This window comes from Prinia subflava, chromosome Z (genome assembly GCF_021018805.1).
Source record: "Prinia subflava isolate CZ2003 ecotype Zambia chromosome Z, Cam_Psub_1.2, whole genome shotgun sequence".
Classification (NCBI taxonomy): domain Eukaryota; kingdom Metazoa; phylum Chordata; class Aves; order Passeriformes; family Cisticolidae; genus Prinia; species Prinia subflava.
The window spans coordinates 46,881,999-46,903,614 of NC_086283.1; the positions used below are offsets into that span (position 1 = coordinate 46,881,999).

The window sequence follows — 21,616 nt, forward strand, 5'->3', positions numbered from 1 at the left end:
GTAGCCTTGGAGAAGCAGACAAAACAGAAGTCATGCACAACACAAGCAGGATGCCAGCTCATCTCTGCAGGGTTGACAAAGTAGAGGTTACGCAAAATAACAATATTGCACTTGCTTAAAAGCAGGGGTCAAGAAACGGCCACATTGAAAGGACACCTGGAGACCACTAAAGAAGATCCCAAAGAACCATGTAAAGATTTCCAACAAGGAGTGTGACTCTGTAAATAAAGTAATATATGTACATCAAGTAAGTAGGGGTATTTAATGAATAAGTAATCAGTGTGTATGATAAAAACTTTGTTTACCCAATGCTAGGGTACTCAATTAAAGAAAATTAAGAATAAAGAAGGCCTGCTTTCTAATACTTCCAACTATGTTAGAAAGTTTCTATCTGGTCAATCTTGGTATCAATATAAATGCATAAAATCCACCAAATCTATAGTGTTTTCTGGACAGTTTCTTCATTCAAACCCAGTGTACAAGACTTACTTTACTTGTAAAAGTAAATACATTACCTGGCAGAAGGACCTGATTATTTTCTTTCTTTCTATTTTTTCTTTTCATAGACTCATGGACTGGTTTGGGTTATGAGGAATGTTTGAAATCATCCAGTTCCAACCCAAATAACTCTTGTGTTTTATACCTGTCCTGAAATTAATAACTATCCAATCCTTACGATGATTTGTCAGGATCATCTTAGGATATCTCCTATTCCTGCTACATCCTGCAAGAGATGTTTGAAAACAGTAGCAGTAGTTTTGTGTAAGAGCACATTACCAATATTAATGAGAAGTTGCAGCTGTGATGATGTTTCTACTGAGTTTCTCTATGCAGCTGAGTAATGCCCAGCACACCACAGGTCAGTGATATTAAAACCTACATTTTGAGAGAGAATGTTATAATTTCAGGTAACTTAGCTGTCTCATTACTTTCAAACAGTATAGGAGTTATTGCACAAAGAGAAAATCTGTGTTCCTTCCTTTCCTCTGTTTTGATCTGGTATGTAGGGGGCTCTGCTCCTTTTCCTCCCCATGGGTCAGCAGGGGCAGAGACAAGCCCCTCATGCTCTTGGACCACACACTGCTGTTTCCAACACATAAGGTCTCCCAAGATACCTAGAGGCAGCAGTAGAATAAATAGGATGGATTTTGGAATTGGCTTTCAGAGAACTACCCTCGTTCACACTGGAAATCTATAAAAGGGGCAAAGGTGTTAATTCTCCAAAGGAAAAAAAAAAAATATTTCAAAGGGCCCAGTGAATCACTTTAAGTTGAAGAAAAGGCATCAGACTGGAAGATGTAACAAACCCTAGAAAGGCAAGGTTTGCGATGTTACAAGCAAGCACAAACAAAAACCCACACTCTTAAAACTTGCCAGGCTAACATCAGTGAGATCAACTATTTTAGTTTTCAACTGAGAGTTGTGTGTCTGGACATGAAGGTACTCTGAGGGGGATAAGAAGCCCAGAAGGCTCCCTTTTGCTGGCTGTGCTGTCCTGACAGGAGCTGCCCTTCGGGTGGTGCTCTGGCTGCTCTGCTGTGCCCCGGCGCCCCGGGAGGCTGTGCGGTCCTGCAGGGCACTGCCGTGAAAGGGCTCCCTTTCACACATGCCATGAAACGAATCCTCATCCTCTTTAGTACTCGCCTCAGAAACCTAGCCTGGTCTGTGGTATAGGAATTTACCTATCTTTTTCTGTAGGTACCTCTCTTGTTAGCAGCTTTTTACCATGATCAGTGGTTATTTGATACATGACGTATTTTTATTGCTTCAAGACTGACTTCTCTGCTCCCACTTTCCTCATTGCTGACAAGCAGGGAAATAAAAGAGCCTGGAGAAAATTAAATATAAGAAATACTTCAGTGCAGTGTGGTGCTATGCATTATCCTTCTTTGTGTTCCTGGTTGAGGCATGGAAAGTTGCCCTTTCTGTTTGCTGGATGGAGAGGGAGCAAGAACTGGGAAGGATCAGGTTAGCCAACTATCTTTCATTTCAATGCATTCCATTTCTTAATTATTGGTAACATTTGCTGGGGGGGGAAAAAAGCTTCTTTAGAGAACAGATTTTTCAAGTTTTCTCACTCTTTATGCTCTCGTCTTTTTAGCATAGAAATTCTCATTACTTTGGAGGTAATGTGTGCAAGGTTCCCAGTACTTCCCCATACTTCTGTTACATTGCAAAAGCAGGAAATGTTGTATGGGTACAAAGGGTGCAAGAGCACAAACACCATTCTCTAAGCACTCTCAGGCTTATGAGAACAATAACATTTCTCCAGACTGACTGATTGTGCTGTGTGTACACAATGCTTTCTTTCTCTCCTAAGTACCTACAACAAGAAAGGGAACACACTGTTTGCCATCTGAGTATATTAGTGTTAGCATACTCAGTTTTTCTATGTCAGAGCAAAGCTGTAGCTGATGCCACTAGAAACACCTTCCTGCCCACACATTGGAGAAACATCAACTCCCCGGCCCAGAATGAAGCCCCAGGTTACAGTTTTCCAGCATGGAGTGTCTTTGTAGTTCAGTTGGTGTAGGTTCAGTTTTTGTTATCCTTCCTTGCTTCCTTGCTTCCTTCATTCCTTCCTTCCTTCCTTCCTGCCTGCCTTCCTTCCTTCCTTCCTGCCTTCCTGCCTGCCTGCCTTCCTGCCTGCCTTCTTGCCTTCCTCCCTCCGTACTGGCAGACATCTAAGGCAGAAAAGGCTGATTTGTTCATATCAAATTCAACTGAATGTGGATATTTGTCTTAATTATTTTTTTTTCTTAACATCTGAGATCTGACATACTGGGAATGCTGCAAACTTATAAATATTTTTCACTGTGTCACATTTGTCTGCCTGGAGGAAAAGGACTTGGCAGGAATATTCACTGAGTACTCTTGAGAACTTTCTGTGCTCTGGGATTCAAGATTTTTCTTGTTTCCTTTCCACTGGTGAACAATCCACAACTCTCAGATAATTTGTAGATACTTTCCTATTGGGACAATATAGTCAGGATGCAACTTACTAAATAGTTGTGGGCTTGCTTTTTTTTAAAATATGTCATAGGTCTTCTTTATGGGTCCTAAGATCTCGGATTTTCAGGTGGGACTAGACATCTGCTTTGTCTTGGTTACACCAAGAGCTCCTTGCTGCAGGAAGCACCCCATGGGACAGCACAGTCATAACAATTCTGGCTCACTGCAACTCTGGGCATGTACCACAGTAATTGAGCCTCCCTTTTACACAGGTTTAACTAAGAAAGGTCTCAGCCTCCTTCCTGCTTCAGCAAGGAATAGTGCATATATGTAATATATCAATTACCTATACAATTTTCTCAGAAATTTTGTCTTTAAAATCTAGAGTCCTTTTAAAGGGGAGTAGATAAGCACCTCCAGTAATTTTGGGCAATAATTTAACTTCTCTGCAGGACTGATACTCTGACATCTCCACAGCTTCCCAATGTCTGACTTGGCTTTTATCAGTTGTCCCATTTTACAACTGTTTGGTTTTTACCCTATCAGCAAGTTGATAAGTCCTTCTGTTTCCCGTCTGGTAGATCTTGGTTCCAGCAAACCACAGCACAAGAAGCACAGTGCTGCATTCCTTGTCCTTCAGGCCTGCACAGGCAACATCCTCTCAGTGTGGGTACATGACAGCCTTGGTGAACTGGCCAGACTCCAAGCCAAGAGAGACTCAGGAAAGCTTTTGCAACGTAAACTAAATTAGTTAAATGCATCAGAATTTCAGGTTGATTTTACACAAGTCACTTTGAGATCTTGTTGTCTTGTTGTCCTTGACTTCCTCTCACAGCTGTTTTTTCAGGGCTTTTCTGATCTCTTAAAGCAGTCTGAGATTTTTTCCTTTTTTCTTCAAAGACAAGTTCCTTTGCTCAAGGAAGTTTATATTTCAATCATGCTTCATGAAAAATTATACTACTTATGCATAGGAGTACTTACTTTGGAAGATGGATTTAAATATGTCTACCAGTACTTTCTCCTACACCTTGAATTATAAATAGTCCTCTTCTGCATGGAAAGGTTTGGCCATCAGATCATGCCCCTGGCCCTTTTTTAACCACAGAAGAATTTGTGATATACTCATATAAAGAAGAAGAAAACAGTGAAGAAAAACAGTAGGATGAGCCACTTATTTCACTTATTTCTTATTTCTAAACTAACATTTGTGTAATGTTCCTGTCTTTCATTTTACCATTAAACGTATCACAAGCTCTTCCATCTGCAATTGATATATTGCATCCAGCTGATTTTACTAAAGGCTGGAAGTTATATCCATGACATAGGTATTTTATATCCTTCAAGCCAAGTCTCTATTTCATGACATGCATGACAAAACCCATCACCAACTACTGTGACACTGAGCTCAGCAGTGAGATCCCTGGAAGTGCAGTGGGAGATGTTACCAGACAGGCTGAGCCATGCTGGGAGGTCCTAGAGGCATGAGGTGTAAACAACAAAGAGTTTCTGTGTGCTTATGGTTTTATCTTGCTATCTAATATTGACAAATCCTTCTTTTTTCTTTCTTTCTTTTTTCCTCTTTTTTCTTTTTTTTTTTCCCAGACTGTTTGCTACTGACAGTGGTAAATTAGATCTTCTGCAAGTTTGAAAACACAGGCTTTTTCAATAGATTGCTAGTTAAATCAAGATATTACTCTGACTTTCAAAGATTTTAATGCATTGGGAAGAACACAGATTCAAAACTATTTTCTGTGAAGGGAGAAATTATGGAATTAAAACTTTACTTGAATAATGAATGTGAGTCTATTTTTAAACCATATGAAAGCTTTGCTGTGGATATGACATCTAAGGACAGAGACAAAAGTAAGGGACAGTGGTAACATCTCACAAAAAGGCAGAGCAAAATATACACTGAGAAAGTTACCCAGGATTTAAGCAGATACCTACAAACCAATAATCTCTTAAAGTAAATGCACCTGGTATGTGTGACATAGAAGGAACATTAATTTTAAGTAATGCGGAAATTAAAAGGAATTCACCTTTTCAGGGAAACAGAAGAAATGTTTTTTAGGTTGTTTGAATTAACAGCATAGATGAATTTAGATTTGAAGTTTTTGTTTTCAGTTGGTTTGTGGCTGGAAGATAGTTCCACTTAGGCCTAATTATATTTTTCCTTGAGTTGTGCTGCTCTTGAACAAGTACCTCATTACATCAGTTTTAAAAGAGGCACTAAACAAAATGAAGAGGCAGCAGCTTGTGTCATAGAGCTAACTAATGACAATAAATTCACAAGTATGCAACCGGAATCCTTTGAGGACAGGGACACACACCTCTCAGACAACTAGGCTACAAAGATCACAGAATCAAAGACTATGCCAAGTTCGAAAGGGCACAAGAAGGATCATTCAGTCCATCTCTTAGCTCTGCACAGGACATCACAAAAGTCACACCATGTGCCTGAGAGCATTGTACAAACACTTCTTGAACTCTAACAGGCTGGTGCTGTGACCACTGCCCTGGGGAGCTGTTCTGGTTCCTGCTCATTCCAGGGTATGGATGGCCTGTTCTACAGCAAAGGAAGATGCAAAAAAGTGAAACTGCATAAGGGTCAGATGATCTATGAAGAAAAACAGGCCTAGTATGTGCTAAGCATTTTTACAGGAGACACACGCAAAGCCAGAAATACTGCTGTCAGTGCTTTCTGAAGGAAAAAGCAGCATGCTGAGAAGGCCTGGGACATCCCCTGCTGATCAGACATACATCCTCAGCACATCACTGGCAATCTAGTGTGGAAACAAGAGGCCGGATATAGCTGGACTCAGGGACTGCTTGATAGAATCGGAGGAAATTCCCATATGACATCAATGATCCTTACTGTAGAGAACTATTGCTGGCACATTTTAGATGTGATGTAGAATGTCAGAGATACATTTTGTCAGAAGACACCCCCAAGTGCCCGAGGTTAGGCACTACATGGAGGCTTTGCTATAAGAGGAGCTGTTATGCAATCTGTCAATGACACTGTACAAGTTTTTGTCCATGCTATAATGTAGGGCTTTTTTGCAGCACCAAACCAAACTATTGGCATTCCACAATTTTAAAGTATGCATTAATTTGAAAACCCTTCAAACCCCCATGGTTTTCTGAAATATAATTGAAAAAATGGAAGAAAACAGAAATGAAGACTCTCTGAATTAAGTACTCAGAATTAATTTTAACATTACAGGTGACTGTGTTTCAAACTATACATATTCCTGCTGATACCACTAACACAGCGCTAGTGTGCATCTACACCATTCAGTTGAAAAGTTGGCTTGTTTCATTCAGGAGCCCCTACAGCATACTGTACTTCTTGCATGAGACCTGCACAGGTCCAGGACCTAGGCTGACTGAAAAGATCAGCTACTGTTCTATTTTACACTTAGGAGAAAAATTTTTGTGGATGAGCTTTGTGAAGGAGCAAAGGGCTGCTCTGACCCCTTCATGGGCAAATCACCCTAACATACACTTTGCTCCTCCTGTGCTTCTTCCATCTCCACATGCTCCTCTTTCTCCCACTTGCAGTGTTTCAGCCCAGCTGGTCCCAGTGCCCCCCACCCTCTGCCAACCCTACTGCCAGGGCCTGGACAGAAGGGTGAGGAGCAACAAGCCCTGATGCCAGGCTGCCTCAGCAAGCCTGGAGGTTTTGTGCACAGCCTAGCTCCCTGCTGGGAGTCTCTACTGCTTAGGAATCCTGCAGGAGAGTCAGGGAGACTTCACATGGAAGTCAAGCTGCTGCTAGGGGTGCTGGTTCAACAAACTATGCAGCAAGAATTGCTTCAAGATTTGGCATGGTTGGCAGAATTTGCTGAGGTACTGTGACAGCAAGAGCAGAAGTGACCACCCAGAGAGGAGGAGGTTCAAGTCACTAAGAATAAATGGGATCATGTCAATAATGCTTTCAGTGTGAGATACAATCATCCTCAGCAATCAAAATTCACACCTGAAATAGTCTGATTTGCCTCAAAGGATCCTGCTGGGTCTGACACCTACTGGTTAAAAACAGTGTACACATTGCTGTAAATGTTGTAAAGCAAATATTGAGGAGGGAAGGCGCTGAGTTAATTGGTCTTTCCCTTGTCACCTGTTACCAGGTCCCCTGAACCATTCACCAGCAGGCCCCTATTTTCTCCAGTCTTCCTCTGACCCTTGATTAAGTACCTGACCATACAAAATCCCTGCAAATGGCTACTCCAAAGAGGAACTCTGCTCTTTGTTACAGAGTGCAACAAGTCCCTGCAAAGTGCAGCAGGAAATATGCCATTCTATGTATGTATAATCTGCTGCTGAAGTGAAATAACACAAGTGCCAAGCATGATACCCTCTCTTCTGATGTCATATTGCTTCTCAGGTAGGCTGTTCTCAGTGGCTTGGATGCACTCAGGAGCAAAACTGATAAAGATTGCCAATTATTTTTGTTATGTTAATCAGCTGTATGCCTCATGTATGTATGGCAACACTGCTCTGCCCTTTCCTGCTAGTACCTGACCCTTTTTGTGCAAAAAACCCACCCACTTCGTGCCTGCAGTCACATGTATCCAATGAAAGGCTTTCAACTCCCTTCTTCTAAGCTTCAAATTAGAGCATTCATCCTAAATGAAAGGATGAGAAAAGAATGATTCCCAAGCACAGAGTAGCTGCAGTATGCCAAATCTTGCTGACTTCCCCAGTTTGCTGCTATTCCTCCACCCTCTCAGGCTCACATGTCCTCATCTACATAGGCAAAGTATCCTGGAGGATATTTTTAATACATGTGAGTATAGAGTCTAGTTAAGAGGTGGATTTTTTCCTGTGTCATTGAGTGAAAGCACTGCAGATGAGGAAGCCTATGTTCTTCCTCCCTCTTACTAAGTGCAAAATTCAACCCAGGAATTGCCAGTGGAGCTTCTTCTGTTGTACCTGTGATGTGAACCGTTGTTTCTATTAAGACCCTCTACCCTCATTGCTGGTCTTAATGGAGCACCCAGCAGGTGCTCTTCAGCTGCTTTTTAGAAACAGAAAATGTTTTGGAGGGTTGATGATTCCAGTGTTTTCTGCTGCCAAGGGAATCATGCTGTGTGCCACAGGGTCCCTTGAAGGTCCTTTTTCTTGGTGAGAGACCTGCTCCAGCAGTGTCAGAACAGCAGAAAAAAATAATGCTTTGGGGTCACTTTGACTCACTGCTCTCCATTTAAATAATTTAACTGGGGCTAGGCTGCTGACAGGGATTGGCATTCTGCTCTAGACTCTCACCCTTATACTTCTAGCATTGCATTTCATTCTGTGCTCCACTGTGAAGTTTTAAGAAATCAACAATATATCTTTAATAAAGACATTTTTTCCCATGATTTTTCACATTCTCTTTATATTCCAGGGTGCAAACAGTGATTGAGAAAGGGTCCAATGCATTAATGTAGCACCAGAAGCTGCTGGGGATCAGGACTGCAGCAGTGACCTCCAGGAAAACAAACAAACAGACTTGCCACGTTTGCATGATCACTCAGAGGTGAGCACTGGTCATGATGAGAGTTTATAAAATACCCTGATTTAAGCCCACCTGGATAATAAGCACCATGCAGCCACTTGCTCAATGTCTCCTCTAACCCCCACCCCACCCCAATGCAATGGGGAGGACAATAAAAGTAAAACTTGTATATTGAGATAAGAAGGATTTAATAAGAAAAAATAAAGTGCAGGAGTAATGGTAGATAATAATGATAATAAAGAAAAAACATGTGATGCACAAATCAATCACTCACAACCTACTGACTGGTGCCAGACTCTGTTCCTGAACTCCAATCAGCCCCCTCCCTTCTGGGTAACTCCCCCAGTTTGCTTACTGGGTCTGACATTCTATGGTGTGGAGTATCCCTTTGGGGAGTTGGGGCCACCTGTCCCAGCTGTGCTCCCTCCCAGCTGCTTTTGTGTATATCCTCAGTGGCAGAGCATGAGACAAGGAAAAAGAAGTCCTTGACTGAGGATAAACACAGCTTAGCAAAACCCAAAACATCAGTGTGTTATCAACACCATTCTCATTCTGAATTCAAAACACAGCATTTTAGTAGCTGCCGAGAAGAAATTAACTCTACCCTGGCTGAGACCAGGACATAAAGCAAGGTCAGATTTGTTTTTTCTTCATAAACTAATTATGTAATAATCATAATTAATGTGTTTTTTTTCATTTTTATGGATTGTGACATTACACCAGTTGTCATAATTTTGATGTACTATTTTTTCGGTTGAGTTACATATGAACAAATAATGCCAGATCAAGAACATCCTGGACAAGTTTCCTCTAAGAGACTGGTTAGCTGGTAGAGCCAAACACAAAATGAAAGAATTGAAACAGCTTTAGAAAACAGAGATGGACTGCAAGCTTGAGTTGCTGAAGTTAACTACCAAACACAAACTGGGTAAATTAGGGGCCTCTTGTGTCTGCATCTAGATGAGTTTTTGCTACTTTGGTGCAGTTAAAAAGCATGGCTTACTGTTTGCCTTGTAAAAGTGAGTAACAGGTCTGTCATAATACAACTGCCTGGGAAATTAATTATTCCTCTCCTTGCTGGCTCCTCTGGCTGGAGTGATAAAAGATGATTCTGGTAAAGCCAGAAAACTCTGTATTTTTACTGAAGGGAACCTAAACCATGAACATATGAGTTTTCTCCTGAGTAACTATCAAACTGTTCTAACTTTAATCTTTCAAAATTTTCCAGATTTTAACAGTTCAAATTATCCTAGTAAGTCCCCTTTACCAAAGTAAAAAACAAACAAACAATTTTCTTGGAATTTCTGTGATCTATTGTTATTTCACAGCTGATGTTTTTTCTCATTTAAATTCCTGTCTCATTTCTCTCCTCTTTGTCTTCAATTGTTATAGAAGAGAGGAAAAAAATTCACAATAAACTGTTTTACATCCTCTTCTGTCCATGTTTTTGCTAGATAAACACACCCTTTCACATAATAGAAATTATTAAGTCTATGTGGTTCTGTGTAACATGGACAGTAATGTGATTTAGTAATAACATTTATATTTTTTAGATGTCAGTTGATGCACAACTAGGATATTCTGTTTCTTAGCTTCCTGTCTACATTTTGTTCATGTTGCAGACTTCAGCGTTGTTGGCATAATATATCTAGCTAAAATTACTTCATGCTACATTCTCCGGTTTTGCTGTTTTTAGAAAGGAGGAAAAAAATATCCAATGTTGTGGAAGCAAAATAGTTAATGTCTCATAGGCCTCTACAGGTCTCCCTACTTAAGGAACATTTGAAGCTAAGGGTCTTGCCAGTCAGCAGGATTTATTTACAAAGGAGTGGATTATTCATAAAAGTAGTAGATTATTTGTAAATGGATGTACTGCATAGACCCTACTTATCTGAAGGATTTAAATCTCTGTTGTTACCTATCATATCCTGCTTATCTGACACAGTTTTGACACAGAAGGGGTTGTATAACCTGCATGTCAAGTATTATCAGCTCTGTGTCTGTCTCCTTTGGACAGAGTGCCTATCAGCAGCAATGGTCACTCTGCCATTCTGTGTTCTCTCCTACAGCTGTAGTGATAAAATTCTTCTGCTCTGATTTGACCTAAATTGTATTCCAGTTTTTTTCTGAAAGAGAGACCAAAGAAACCTGGAAATGGGAAAATAGTATCTGTCCCTCTCAGCTCACAGGGCCACCAAAGACACCACAACATCCGGTTCTACCATCTGTGTATCCCCTTTTCTAAGCTGTTCTTCCTTAATTCAGCCTAAAGCATTCCTTTGATTTTTGGTAAGAATGCATTACTTGATGTGAATTGCTTTACATAGTTTACTGTGTACTTGAGGCAAGGGAAGAGGGTCATTGAAATTACTTACTTCTTTGACCCTTCCTTAATTTGCTTGCACTTCATGCTTTTCTTTGTGGTCATGTTGCACACATAGCAAGTTATACAATCAAATTACAGGATGGCTTTTGATAGTGTAATACATCCAAGAGTCTTTTTTTCTTGATGGTGTGAGGCAACTTGTATTGAAAATCTCATGGACATGAAGATTTTGGGGACATATATGTAGTAAGAGGCCTTAATAGTAAATTCCCTCTAGCACACTGTACTGGCTTGTAAATGGAACAGCTTAACCTCTGAAAAGCAATCTGCTCCCCACCCCACGCTGTGTGAGCAAGGACGATGGCCATGTGATATGGTAGGTAATCTTGTCTTTAACTATATAGCTCATATTACACTGTTGGTCTCTAGGTAGAGTTTAGAAGGCTTTCTGGGACATTCTGAGGATCCCAAAACCTCAGTTGCAAACTGAATAACCAAATCACAATAATGTTGCAAAGTTCAAAGCAAGGAGCAGAGATTTTGTATTACGAAATAAAATTGGTTCACCCATTTGCACACAAACTGTCTTATTCACCTGTTTGGAAGTTGCTAAGTGTTTATTCACACTTAGTCTGGAGAGAATTACCTGAGCTAAGACAAAGGGCAAGAGACTCAGCCTTTGGTGGCCTCTTCATATTTCTGGATTGGTCACTGCCTGGGTGTCCTGAGAAGCTGCAAGCGGATGTGAGCTTGATGAACTTCTAGTGAGTGCCACCAGCAGCTGTCAGTCTCACAGCCATTTTGCTGGCTTTGTCTTGTAGCTTTTCAAGGAGGCACAAATTCTTAGCCAGAGATCCCTCTTCCCAGATATGCCTGGAGATGTCTGCTCTGGCCAAAGCGACCTGATGGGGCTTTGGAACACAGGGATGAGGCCTTGGTGGCTGGTATGAAACACTGGTAAAGGAGCATGAGAAAATAGATAGATGGGTGGTGTTGGCAGTGGCACTATGGTAACCCCAGACATGTACTCTTGGGCCACAGTGCTCCTGGAGAGAGCACTGGATGAGGATGGCCCATTGTGATGTTACCTAGTGCTGGGTAGTGGTGTCTCCAAGGTAACTGATGTCACCAAGGGATGTTACCAGTTGATAAATTGTCTACACCCAGTGAACTAATACAATGCTTATTCTTCAAAATCCACTGACCTGTGGAACTGCACAATGCCCATTGTGTAAGAATGAGAACTGTAAGTCCACCAGCCCCAGTGTTCTGACAGTTTCATCTGATGTCAGTGAGCCAGCTATAACATTGGGGTCACCCACCAATAAGGATCACCAAAGAGACCCCTAGGACAAAAGAATGTATGCATAAAGGGGAAGGAAAATGTGTTCATGATTTTGGGGAAATGATTATCATATTTATGTTTATTTTGGAAAAATCAATATGAATATGTATGTAAAATACAGTACATAAACAGAAACTTTCCTGTCCTCAGCTTACACAGTGTTTGGAGGATATATCCCCATGTGCATCCAGCCAAGTGAAGAATGCCTGCTTCTTAATGTATATTGGTGTTAAGGAGTTTTTTATTTTTACTGAATTTTTTGCAACACTGAGATGTTCCCAAGTGACAGACTGTGATTTGGCTACTGTAATTTCCCATGTGATAGACTGTGACCTTACTGTTTTATCTGGGCACTGAGTATCACCCAGTCAACTCATGCTTGGATTCCAGCTGAGTCAATTGTTGAGGTTTGGAGTGTTGAGTGAAGCCTTTGGTGCCAGTGTTGTTTGAGGGGAGTTTTTTTTATTGCTGGTCTTAGTGCCAACACCAGATCCATCAGAAGAACTTCCTCAGCCTTGACAGGTTCGGGCAGCTGAGGCACCCAGGAGTGTTCTCAGCAGCAGAGGTGAGTTGGAAAGCAAAGTTACCTTGCAGAGTGGAGGGGGTTTATTTCTTGAGGGACCTGGGCACTTCCATCCTTCCCCAGGGCAGTTGATTGCAACATCCCTTCCTAGTGTGACACCCACTGCTGCAGCACTCAACAGCTCCCAGCACCTCACCTCTCCCACCATCCCACTGCAGTACAGAGCATGGCCATGGAACTGGTTAACTGCTGTCCCACATGCCTGGGCAGCTGGGACAATGCTGACTATCCATGCATCCTGCAGTGGGCTGAGAGCAAGCCCAAGTGCCCCCTCTGCAAGACAGAGAACCTCTCCATTGTGTGCTCGATGCAGGTGGACCATGACTTTGAGGAACATGTTGTCACACCATCTGCAGGGTCATCAGTGGTTGGCCACCAGGCAGGAGGACCTCATGGCCATCCAGCTGCCCACAGACCTGCAGTGGCAGCAGCCTGTGGAGTACCATCTGCCCCAGGTCTCTGGCAGGTGCCCTCCAGATGCATACCTGGACATCCCTTTTTTATGACCACTCAGCTTTCCTCCAGTCCCTTCTTCTCTGGGTAGGTAAGAAACTGAGACTGACCTTTGAGAATCAACCCTTGCACGTAGTGGAGGACTATGTAACGCTCACCCTGCGCTACTTTGGGCTGAACATAAATTTCTTGATCCAGCATCTAACGTTCAGTCTCAAAATCCGCATGGCAAGGTTTGTAGGGGACCTCACCAATGTTGCTGTGCAACAGGGGCCCACCATCTGCCGAACCTGGAGGAGAGCCATGCTGCTGAGGAGCAGGAGGGCAGCCCCCGGGGTGCCCCCCATCCTGCTGCCTCACTAAGTGGGTCTCTCACACCTGGCCCAGCTCCCCCAGCAGCCCTGCTGGAGCTGAGGAGGAGCTCCAGCAGCTCAACCACTTATCTTCATGGGGGTGCCAGCTGTCCCTCCAGTGCCCCTGTTCCCAGCTACAGGGGGAAGCTATTGCCTCATGAGGATGCAGGACAGGCCATGCCAGGTCCCTCCACTTCCAGCTGGGATAGAGACCTTTCGCCTGCTGGGCTTGCAGCTCCCAAGGCTCTTTCCAGTCCTGCAGGAGGCCAACCCACGAGCAGTACTGGAAGAATGCCCCAAACAATGATGAGAATGGAGCTGGGAACTGGTCCAGCAACTGGAATCAATCAGAAGGCCCTTACTAGTCTATCAAGGAAATTTAATGGATTAAAAATACAGAATCTCAGTATTATTAACAGTGCTGTTGGCATTGCTATCCCCATCTGTGCTTTCTCCCCTTTTCCTGGTGCATGGCCTCTGCTTCCTAACATGTTGCCAGCCCCTATGGATGAGTAGCATGGGAGAAGGGGTGAGGGGATGCAGTCTCTGGCCAAGGTGAATGGCAAGTTAATGCTGCTGGGTCCTTCTACATTTGCCAGCATGATTTTGTTGCTCCCCCAAAGGCAAACGCTCCCTAGCTTCAGACCTGCACCTCTGCTCTGATTTCAGGCAGATGTTCCCAGACAGAGGTATTAAGGTCCAGCCTGTGTTGCAATGCTTATCACTGTGAGAGTCAGGATCTGAGAGTCCCTGCTTTTGCCTCACAACCTTTGTCAAGGACCCCAGTTGGATCCTGTTTCCTGCTTGGATCGTGACAATCACCACAGGCCTGCCCTTACCCTAACCACACCCTCTGCCCCCACATTCTGAGGCTCTGCTCTCCTACCAGCCTGCATTGCTTGTTGCAAACTTGTTATAGCAGCAACCAGCACCCTCCTACACAGAGTCATAACTTGGTGCTTCTCTCTGCATCCCCCTGGGACGGGGACATGGCTCCCTGGGGCCATACTCTGCCATGGCAGGAGCCCAAAAAGTTCAGCAAGGGGAAAGAAAAAAGTCCTGCCCCTGAGGGAAGGCCTCCCCAGGTGCCTGTGTGTGCTTTCATATCTAGCTTGCAGACAAAGCCCTGGAGGTCGAGGCAGGCATCCTGGACTGCTTTAGTGGTTTTGCCAGCAGGAACAAGAAGCTGATTCTCTACCTGGAGTACTGTGTTCAGTTCTGAGCTCCCCAGAACAAGAGAGCTGCATGTGCTGGACAGAGACCAGCAAAGAATCATGAAGATCATTGGGGAACTGAAGCATCTCTCCTTGAAGGATAGGCTGAGCAAGCTGGGATGGCTCACTCTGGAGACTAGAAGGCTAGGAGAGGATCTGATCAATGGGCAGAAAGGCCTGAACCCAAAAGGTCCTAAAAAGGATGCTGCAAAAAAGATGGAGCCAGGCTCTCTCCTGCAGTGTCTTGTGACAGGAGAAAGAATATTGAAGAGTAGATCAGACATGATTCTGGGTAAGTGGCTCTAACTGTGTCTGCTCAACCAGAAAACCTTGATGGAATGACATCGAAAGATCCCTTCCAAGCTCAGCCTTTGTGTCATTCTGTGAAAGAATTTAAGTCGCGTAAAGAATCTAGTCTAATAATTTCATTTTGGAGATGTTAAATAAGAAAGTAAGGAAGGTAGTACAATTCTGCTTTGCTTATACTTGTTAGTCATCTGCAGGACACATATTGGAATGTATGATATAGTACAGATAATTCCTCTATCTGCTTGTTTGGTTGGTTGGTGTTCTGTGGCATTTGGGTTTCTTGGCTATTAGGCAAATGACTGAAATCTAGGACTGCTAGGAAAGACTCATAGCCATTATGATACAAAATATATGTTTTCTTTCTCTTTTGCTGATCTTATAATTCTTTTTCAGCTGAAACTCTTCCATCTTCTTGACCTTACTTTTTACTTCCCAGTGGTGTCCTTGTTTTCAATGATAAAAATCACCACCTTTAAAATAATTTATCCACAAGCGAACTGTCTAGGTTTGAGAAGACAGGTGTCTCCAGGGAAAACTGGAGTTTCCCTTGGAATGAAGAATGCAAACTCCTTTCCCCCCAAATTATTATAATTTTAAACTCTTTCAGGCAAAATTTTGGGAAATGGAACAGTTCTTTACTAGGAATATTAAAAATACAAATGTAGTAGTACAAAAACAAACAAATGCTAGAAACCCTGACAGAGTCAGAAATACCTGACACCCTGTTGGTCAGGGTGTTGGAAGCAGTCCAAATAAATCTTCCTTGTGAAACAGATGTGGTTCTGTTGGAGTAGAGATGATCCTGTAGAAAGGCTCCAGTGGTCGAGAGATGGATCCGGTCTTCCTCTGGGAATCCAGTGGAACACAGGCTGCCAGGTTTTTCTACATCTCAGTTTTTATCTGGGTAGGGAATGGTTGGCTCCTCCCCCACTGGGTGGAGCATCTCACAATGGGATGATGTAATGTGTCACATCACTGGTGAGCCTTAATGGCCCATTAACAGAAGATATCCCCCAAGGGTGGACAGTGTGCAAGAGATAAGAAACACTGCCCCACCTGGTTTTGACAGCTGGCCTACTATCAGAAGGCATCCGCCCCCTGGAGTTACAAGAGATAAAGGAAAACATCTCCTCAACTGCTTTCAACAGATGAAATAGAATACACTTTTTTTTTTTTTTTTTTTTGGTTACATAACCCAAGACAGGAACAAAAGCAGTAACAAAATCACAAAACACTACTTCTATTATTAGAAAGCAACCAAATCTTCCCTTAACTTGACCCTTACTCCAAGCTATTTTCTTCATGATCTTCTTTTTCTCTATCAGATGAGTCATGTTTTCAGGCTATCTGCTCCATAGCAGTCTTCTTCCCTTTACAGTGTCTTTAATCTGTTTCTACAGTTACAGTGATAGTCTGATCTTTCCATAATGTCAGGGGACTGTATGACCAGCTCAAAATTAGGTCCTCCTAATGGAGTAAACAAAATAAAATATTTAGTATGTGAATGGAAAAAAGTCCATAACCTTAAATAATGCATTCTAATCTAATTAAATAATGTAAGCTGTTATCCATTTAAAAAGAGAGAGAAAAAAGTAATGGCCTACAAATTTTCTAATACATGAATACCATAATTATGCCTCAGAAAATATTCATAGATATATTAAAGATATGTATTATAAAAAATTAAAATACACAAACAGGAATCAGGCAGTCCAAATGTAATTAACAATCTTTTTAAAAGCTGTTAAGCTTGTACTTTTGAGTTTCAGAAATTAAGAGGTTGGTCCACATGATTTCAACTGTCAGTCAACCATGGTTATTCGTTCTTATTAATGTAATCTTGTTTACTTCCTCAATCAAGTAGGCTGCCAGTGCCACATACTATACTGTCTTTTTTCAGCATTTACATTGTATAACAAGTATGCCCTCTAATATTTGTAAGACTAAACTTAAAAAGAGTGTTAATCATAGAAGGGTTTTGTTTCTGTTGCAGAGACTACATGACAATGTCAGATAAATGTTACTGACACGTTTGGTGTGTACTGTATATACTGTATTTAGAAGCATATGGAAACATCACTGAATTGCTTCTATTGCACTGAAACAGTAATTTCAACAGATTAGTCCCTTCCCTTGGAACAACCCTATGTTTCGCTGTTTATCATCCTTTTAAGCATATAAACCAGCAGTGCATAATTGACTACTTCATCTTTTAAAAATTAACTCTCAATACAGACAGCAAATACACTTTGTTCCAAAATACAGTGTTTGATTCCCTTTCACTCACATGATTCAAGACAGCTGCAAAGCAAGGAGCTACAGAACTGGGGACTGTGATATCCAGAGAGAGAAAGGACTCTATCTGTATGTGTAGGCACGCAGTGGCCAGTGACACATTATAGGTGTGGAGATGCAGGAGAACATCTGCTTGGACACAACGAATGTTTTCAGGCAACCTATGCAACCTTCCTACAAGTGATACACAGGGGCAGGAAGGATCCAGTTGCATACAGGACATTAACCAAAATACACAGAAAAAACGTTGGTAAGCAAATGCTTTCATTTATCATTCAGATGCTGGAAAAAGACCTGGGTATAAACTCATCTAAATTACAATGTCCGCCTTTCTTTTATAGATAATTAATTTTACATAAAACAATGTCCACTGTGTGCATTAGAAATCAATTTAGAGATATCCTTTTTTTTGCTTGCACTAGAATTTTCTGAAGCTCTGCTTCAATCAGAGAAATATCTGTCTTTTCCTACTAATTATATAGTATGGTGAGCTTCAAAACTCAGATTTTGCTGCCTATTGGTCAGATTGCTTTTAGCAATGGTAGCATGTTGTTTCACTGAAAAAGCTGACAGGTTACTTGGAAAACAGAATTTTTACCTTAATTCTCAGTAAATATTTGGGCTCCCTGTATTTAGAAACCTTCTCTGTTTGTCATTATTCATGTGGTTGCCAGAAAATACTGAAAAATAGTCCATTGTGTATTTTTTTACTACTGATGACTTCCTTTTGAATTTTATTTCATTTTCTAATGAGCTAGCTAAGAACAATTAATAGACACTTAAGATTATCAGTTTTCATTAAAAGGAATTGTTTTCAATCCTTATGATTGCAGGGAAACAGCTGAAAAAAACCCCAGACGAACAAAGGAGAGAGAGTAAGTAAACAAAACCCTGCTTTTCCCTGCTTTCTGACTCGATGGCACAAAAAAGCCATGAGAAACCAAAACTAGGGAGCTTGGTGACCAATTAAGTAATCAATAACACATAAATTTGGTACTTCCAAGTTTCAAAGCAGAGGTTATATGACAATTGTTCAAAACCCTAAATCTTTTAAAATACTATTTCCAAAGCTCATATGAGAGAAAGCCTTGTAAGCACTTTTAAAGTCACTGTAACATTAACTATGAGGGCAGTTACAGATAGTCTTTGTTTCTCAGGTGTTTCAGAGACATCTCAGATGCCTTAGAGAGTTAGGACATAAAGGTGCAGAGGCCAGCACATAGGGCTGTTTACATTCCCCTGCGACTGGAGAACATGTCTGGATAGTTTTGCTGGCTCTTTAAATGACTGAATTCTTGTGCTATTGCTCTCTCCAGTACATTCCTTGCCTCCCAGAGTTACCCTTCTCGTGCAAGCAAAGCTGCAGACATGTAGTAGCTCTGTGTCTGAGGTGGCAGCTCTGTTGTCCTGTTCTCCTTTTCTCCAAGGGAATAATGCCAGATCAGAGCCAGGCAAAGAAAAAGGGAGCTCTGACTGAGAAGAGCTAGCAGTCAGTTTCCATTGGAATAATACTTCTTTGGCATAGAATGCTCTCAACAGATAAGCAGATTAAGACTAAGGACTGAAAATAACCAGACTGCAAAATAATTGAAATAAAGCTAAAGGAATTACTCAGTTATTCTGAGATAATTGTTCAAATGCACTTCCATGACTTCAGAGTAAATCTACCAGAGACAACATGAGAAAAGTACCCTAGAGCATCCAAGGCTAAATGGAGCTCTGAGCAACCTGGTCCAGTGGGAGGTATACCTGTCTATGGCAGAGTGGCTGGAATAAGGTGATATTTAAGGTCTCTTCCAACACAAATTGTTCTATGATTCTATCATTTTTATGGACTTTTTGGAGTAAGTTTCTTTCTGACCATGCAGAGATAAAAATCTTGGTACACTAGCAAAAAATCCACTTGGTGGAAACTTGATGAAAATAATGCAAACAAGAGTTAACACAAACAGATCTCATACTTTGACAGACAGCATCTAAAAAAAACTCCAAATGCCACAAAACAACCAAACAATCAAACCACGCCAGAACTCAATAGTAGCTCAGTAACTGATCTTGTAAGAATACACAGGATTTGCTTAGACTGTAAATTAAGCATGCATTTGATACTCCTTGGAAACAACTGGTTTGCATTTACAGCAAATCAAGACCTATTTATCACAGTATGTGAATTTTTTTTCCCAAAGTGTTTTGAATTTGTCTAAATCTCAGAAAATATTTAATTGTTCTGAGCAGCCCCTTCATATGGAATGTAATTTAATGTCCTGTGCATGTACTTTTTGTGAATTCTTTGGAGAAACCTTGTTGTTGAACCCTGGAAAGACTGGGGACTAGAGTAACGTGAGACCAAACCAGTATGGTTTCCAGCACGAACTCCGCTTTATTCCGCGAGATGGCCGGTTAAGTACAGAGCAGATAGTTTACAGTAGCAGGTGCATTGTGATAGGCAGTGAGCATACAGAAGTATGTAAGCAATCTAGGATTAAGGTGGCTACGGAGATCTAGTGCCATTACCTCCATGCTGCGAGTGGCCATACCTTAACACATACCTAGTAGGAGATAAGGTTATCTGCTACTACGTACTCGGAACGTTCCGCGGCCTACTAGGCCCAGGCCTGAGGCCTAGTTTGGCCTAGTCTGGAATAGCTCAAATGGTATCTGTGAGCATATCATGCCCACGATACCTGAGAAACTCGGCCACAGTTCCCCCTTTTTCTTTTTGGGCTATCCAAACTGACGTTAAGGCACGGTCAGCTAATTTGCGCATGCATTGTATCAAGCAAGGCACTATTGTCAAAACTACTATGACAGCAATAAAGATCATTATACCAAAACGAATTAAATCCACAATCCACCCAGTGAGATTCCAAGACTTCAGCCAAGTGTCAAACGGGGTGTTCTCAACTACAAGATGTTTCATGTTGTCCCTCAACTGCGCTAACTGTTGATGTATCGACCGTGAGTGGTCTGATAAATTCATGCAGCACATGCCTTCAAACTCTTCGCATCCATGCCCCTGAGCCAAAAGAAGGAAGTCAATCGCGGCTCGGTTCTGGAGCACTGAATGGCGAATGCCACTAACATCTTCAGCAAGCTCACTCAACAACTTCGTCGTTATGTTAATCTGTTTTCCTGTCCAGCAGGCTAAATGTTTCAGTTGTGTGAGGGCTTGTGCTGAAGCAACTCCTGGGGCAAAAATGGATGCTGAGATCACGGCTGGAGGCTGCCATAGGGTAACTTGATCTTTGCAGTTGGGACCTAGCTGAGACATACTGCGCTTGACTCGTTGAGCCTTCCTTGGCAAGCCTAGAACCTGGTGAATGCTAGGTGCGAACAGAGTTAGTTTGCCAAAATAACACGGTCCTCCGACACTGTTTTGAGGTACTGTGGACCATGCTCTATCTCCGCAAACTAAAAAGATTCCTGGTGGCAATCTCTTAGCAGCTGTTGTCAATTGCGTGACAGATCTGACCCAACTATTACAATACTCAGAGTAATTGTAATACAAAAGTGAATGAGGGGACAGCCACGTAGCGTGGCCTTTCAATTGCTGCTCATCTATGATTAATAGACTAGAATTCACTGCAAAGCGCCCAAAGACAAGACAATAGTTTCCTGGCACAGAACCTAAGAGATCAAGCTCCTGAGGTTCTGGACCAGCCGCTCGAAGGTTTCGCGCTATGGCAGCAGCTTGTGGCCCTAAATCACCTTTTGGGTCAATCCTGACAGGAGTTAAAGACTTGAACTCTGCCATGGAGGTCAGTGGAACTCCAATCAAGCAGGTTCTAAAAGGATTGGATGGCGTCGCTAGAGATAGACAAAAGGAATCCTGTTTAGTTTGTTTGGCCCAAGTAACCCACATGTTCTCCCTTGTGTCAATGTCAAACATCCCTGCTCTTATTTTTACTACCACACTGATTAAAACCAACACCCTCATGCTTAACATTTCACCCATTGTGAAAAGCACACAGTGTAGCACACAGGCTGTCAACCTAAAACCCTAACCAATAACTTATCGTGCCTCTAAGTGTCACACAACAACAGTGCAATGATATAGTATTAAAACAGTCAATTTTCAGCACTCTCCGCGTCTTCTTGAGGTGCTTCAGGTAAGTCGTCGCTGTCTCTGTAAGTGTCACCGCCGGTTGGTATCTTTTCCTGTGGACACGCACGGGTAAAGCGACTCGGCACCCAGACAGGTCCTGCTTCTCCTGCAGAAACACACATATAACCGCGACCATTAAACAAGACTGGACTGGGTCCCTGCCATTCACCCGTTCGCA

The 21,616-nt window shown here is 42.1% G+C and overlaps 1 protein-coding gene across 4 annotated transcripts in view; it reads left to right on the forward strand.

Annotated features, from left to right (window-relative positions):
- Positions 1-1,885: 1,885 nt before the first annotated feature.
- Positions 1,886-21,616, forward strand: part of LOC134563901 (long-chain fatty acid transport protein 6-like) — a 45,100-nt gene continuing 25,369 nt past the window's right edge. For 2 of the 4 annotated variants that reach the window (XM_063422316.1, XM_063422319.1), the window contains exons 1-2: positions 17,346-17,583; positions 18,167-18,208. In XM_063422316.1, the coding sequence (XP_063278386.1) occupies positions 17,480-17,583; positions 18,167-18,208 (146 nt within the window). In that variant the 5' untranslated portion in view covers positions 17,346-17,479. Of the gene's footprint in view, positions 1,969-7,213; positions 7,343-8,344; positions 8,477-17,345; positions 17,584-18,166; positions 18,209-21,616 lie in introns of those variants that run through there. The other 2 variants (XM_063422317.1, XM_063422318.1) reach the window with 2 other exon arrangements.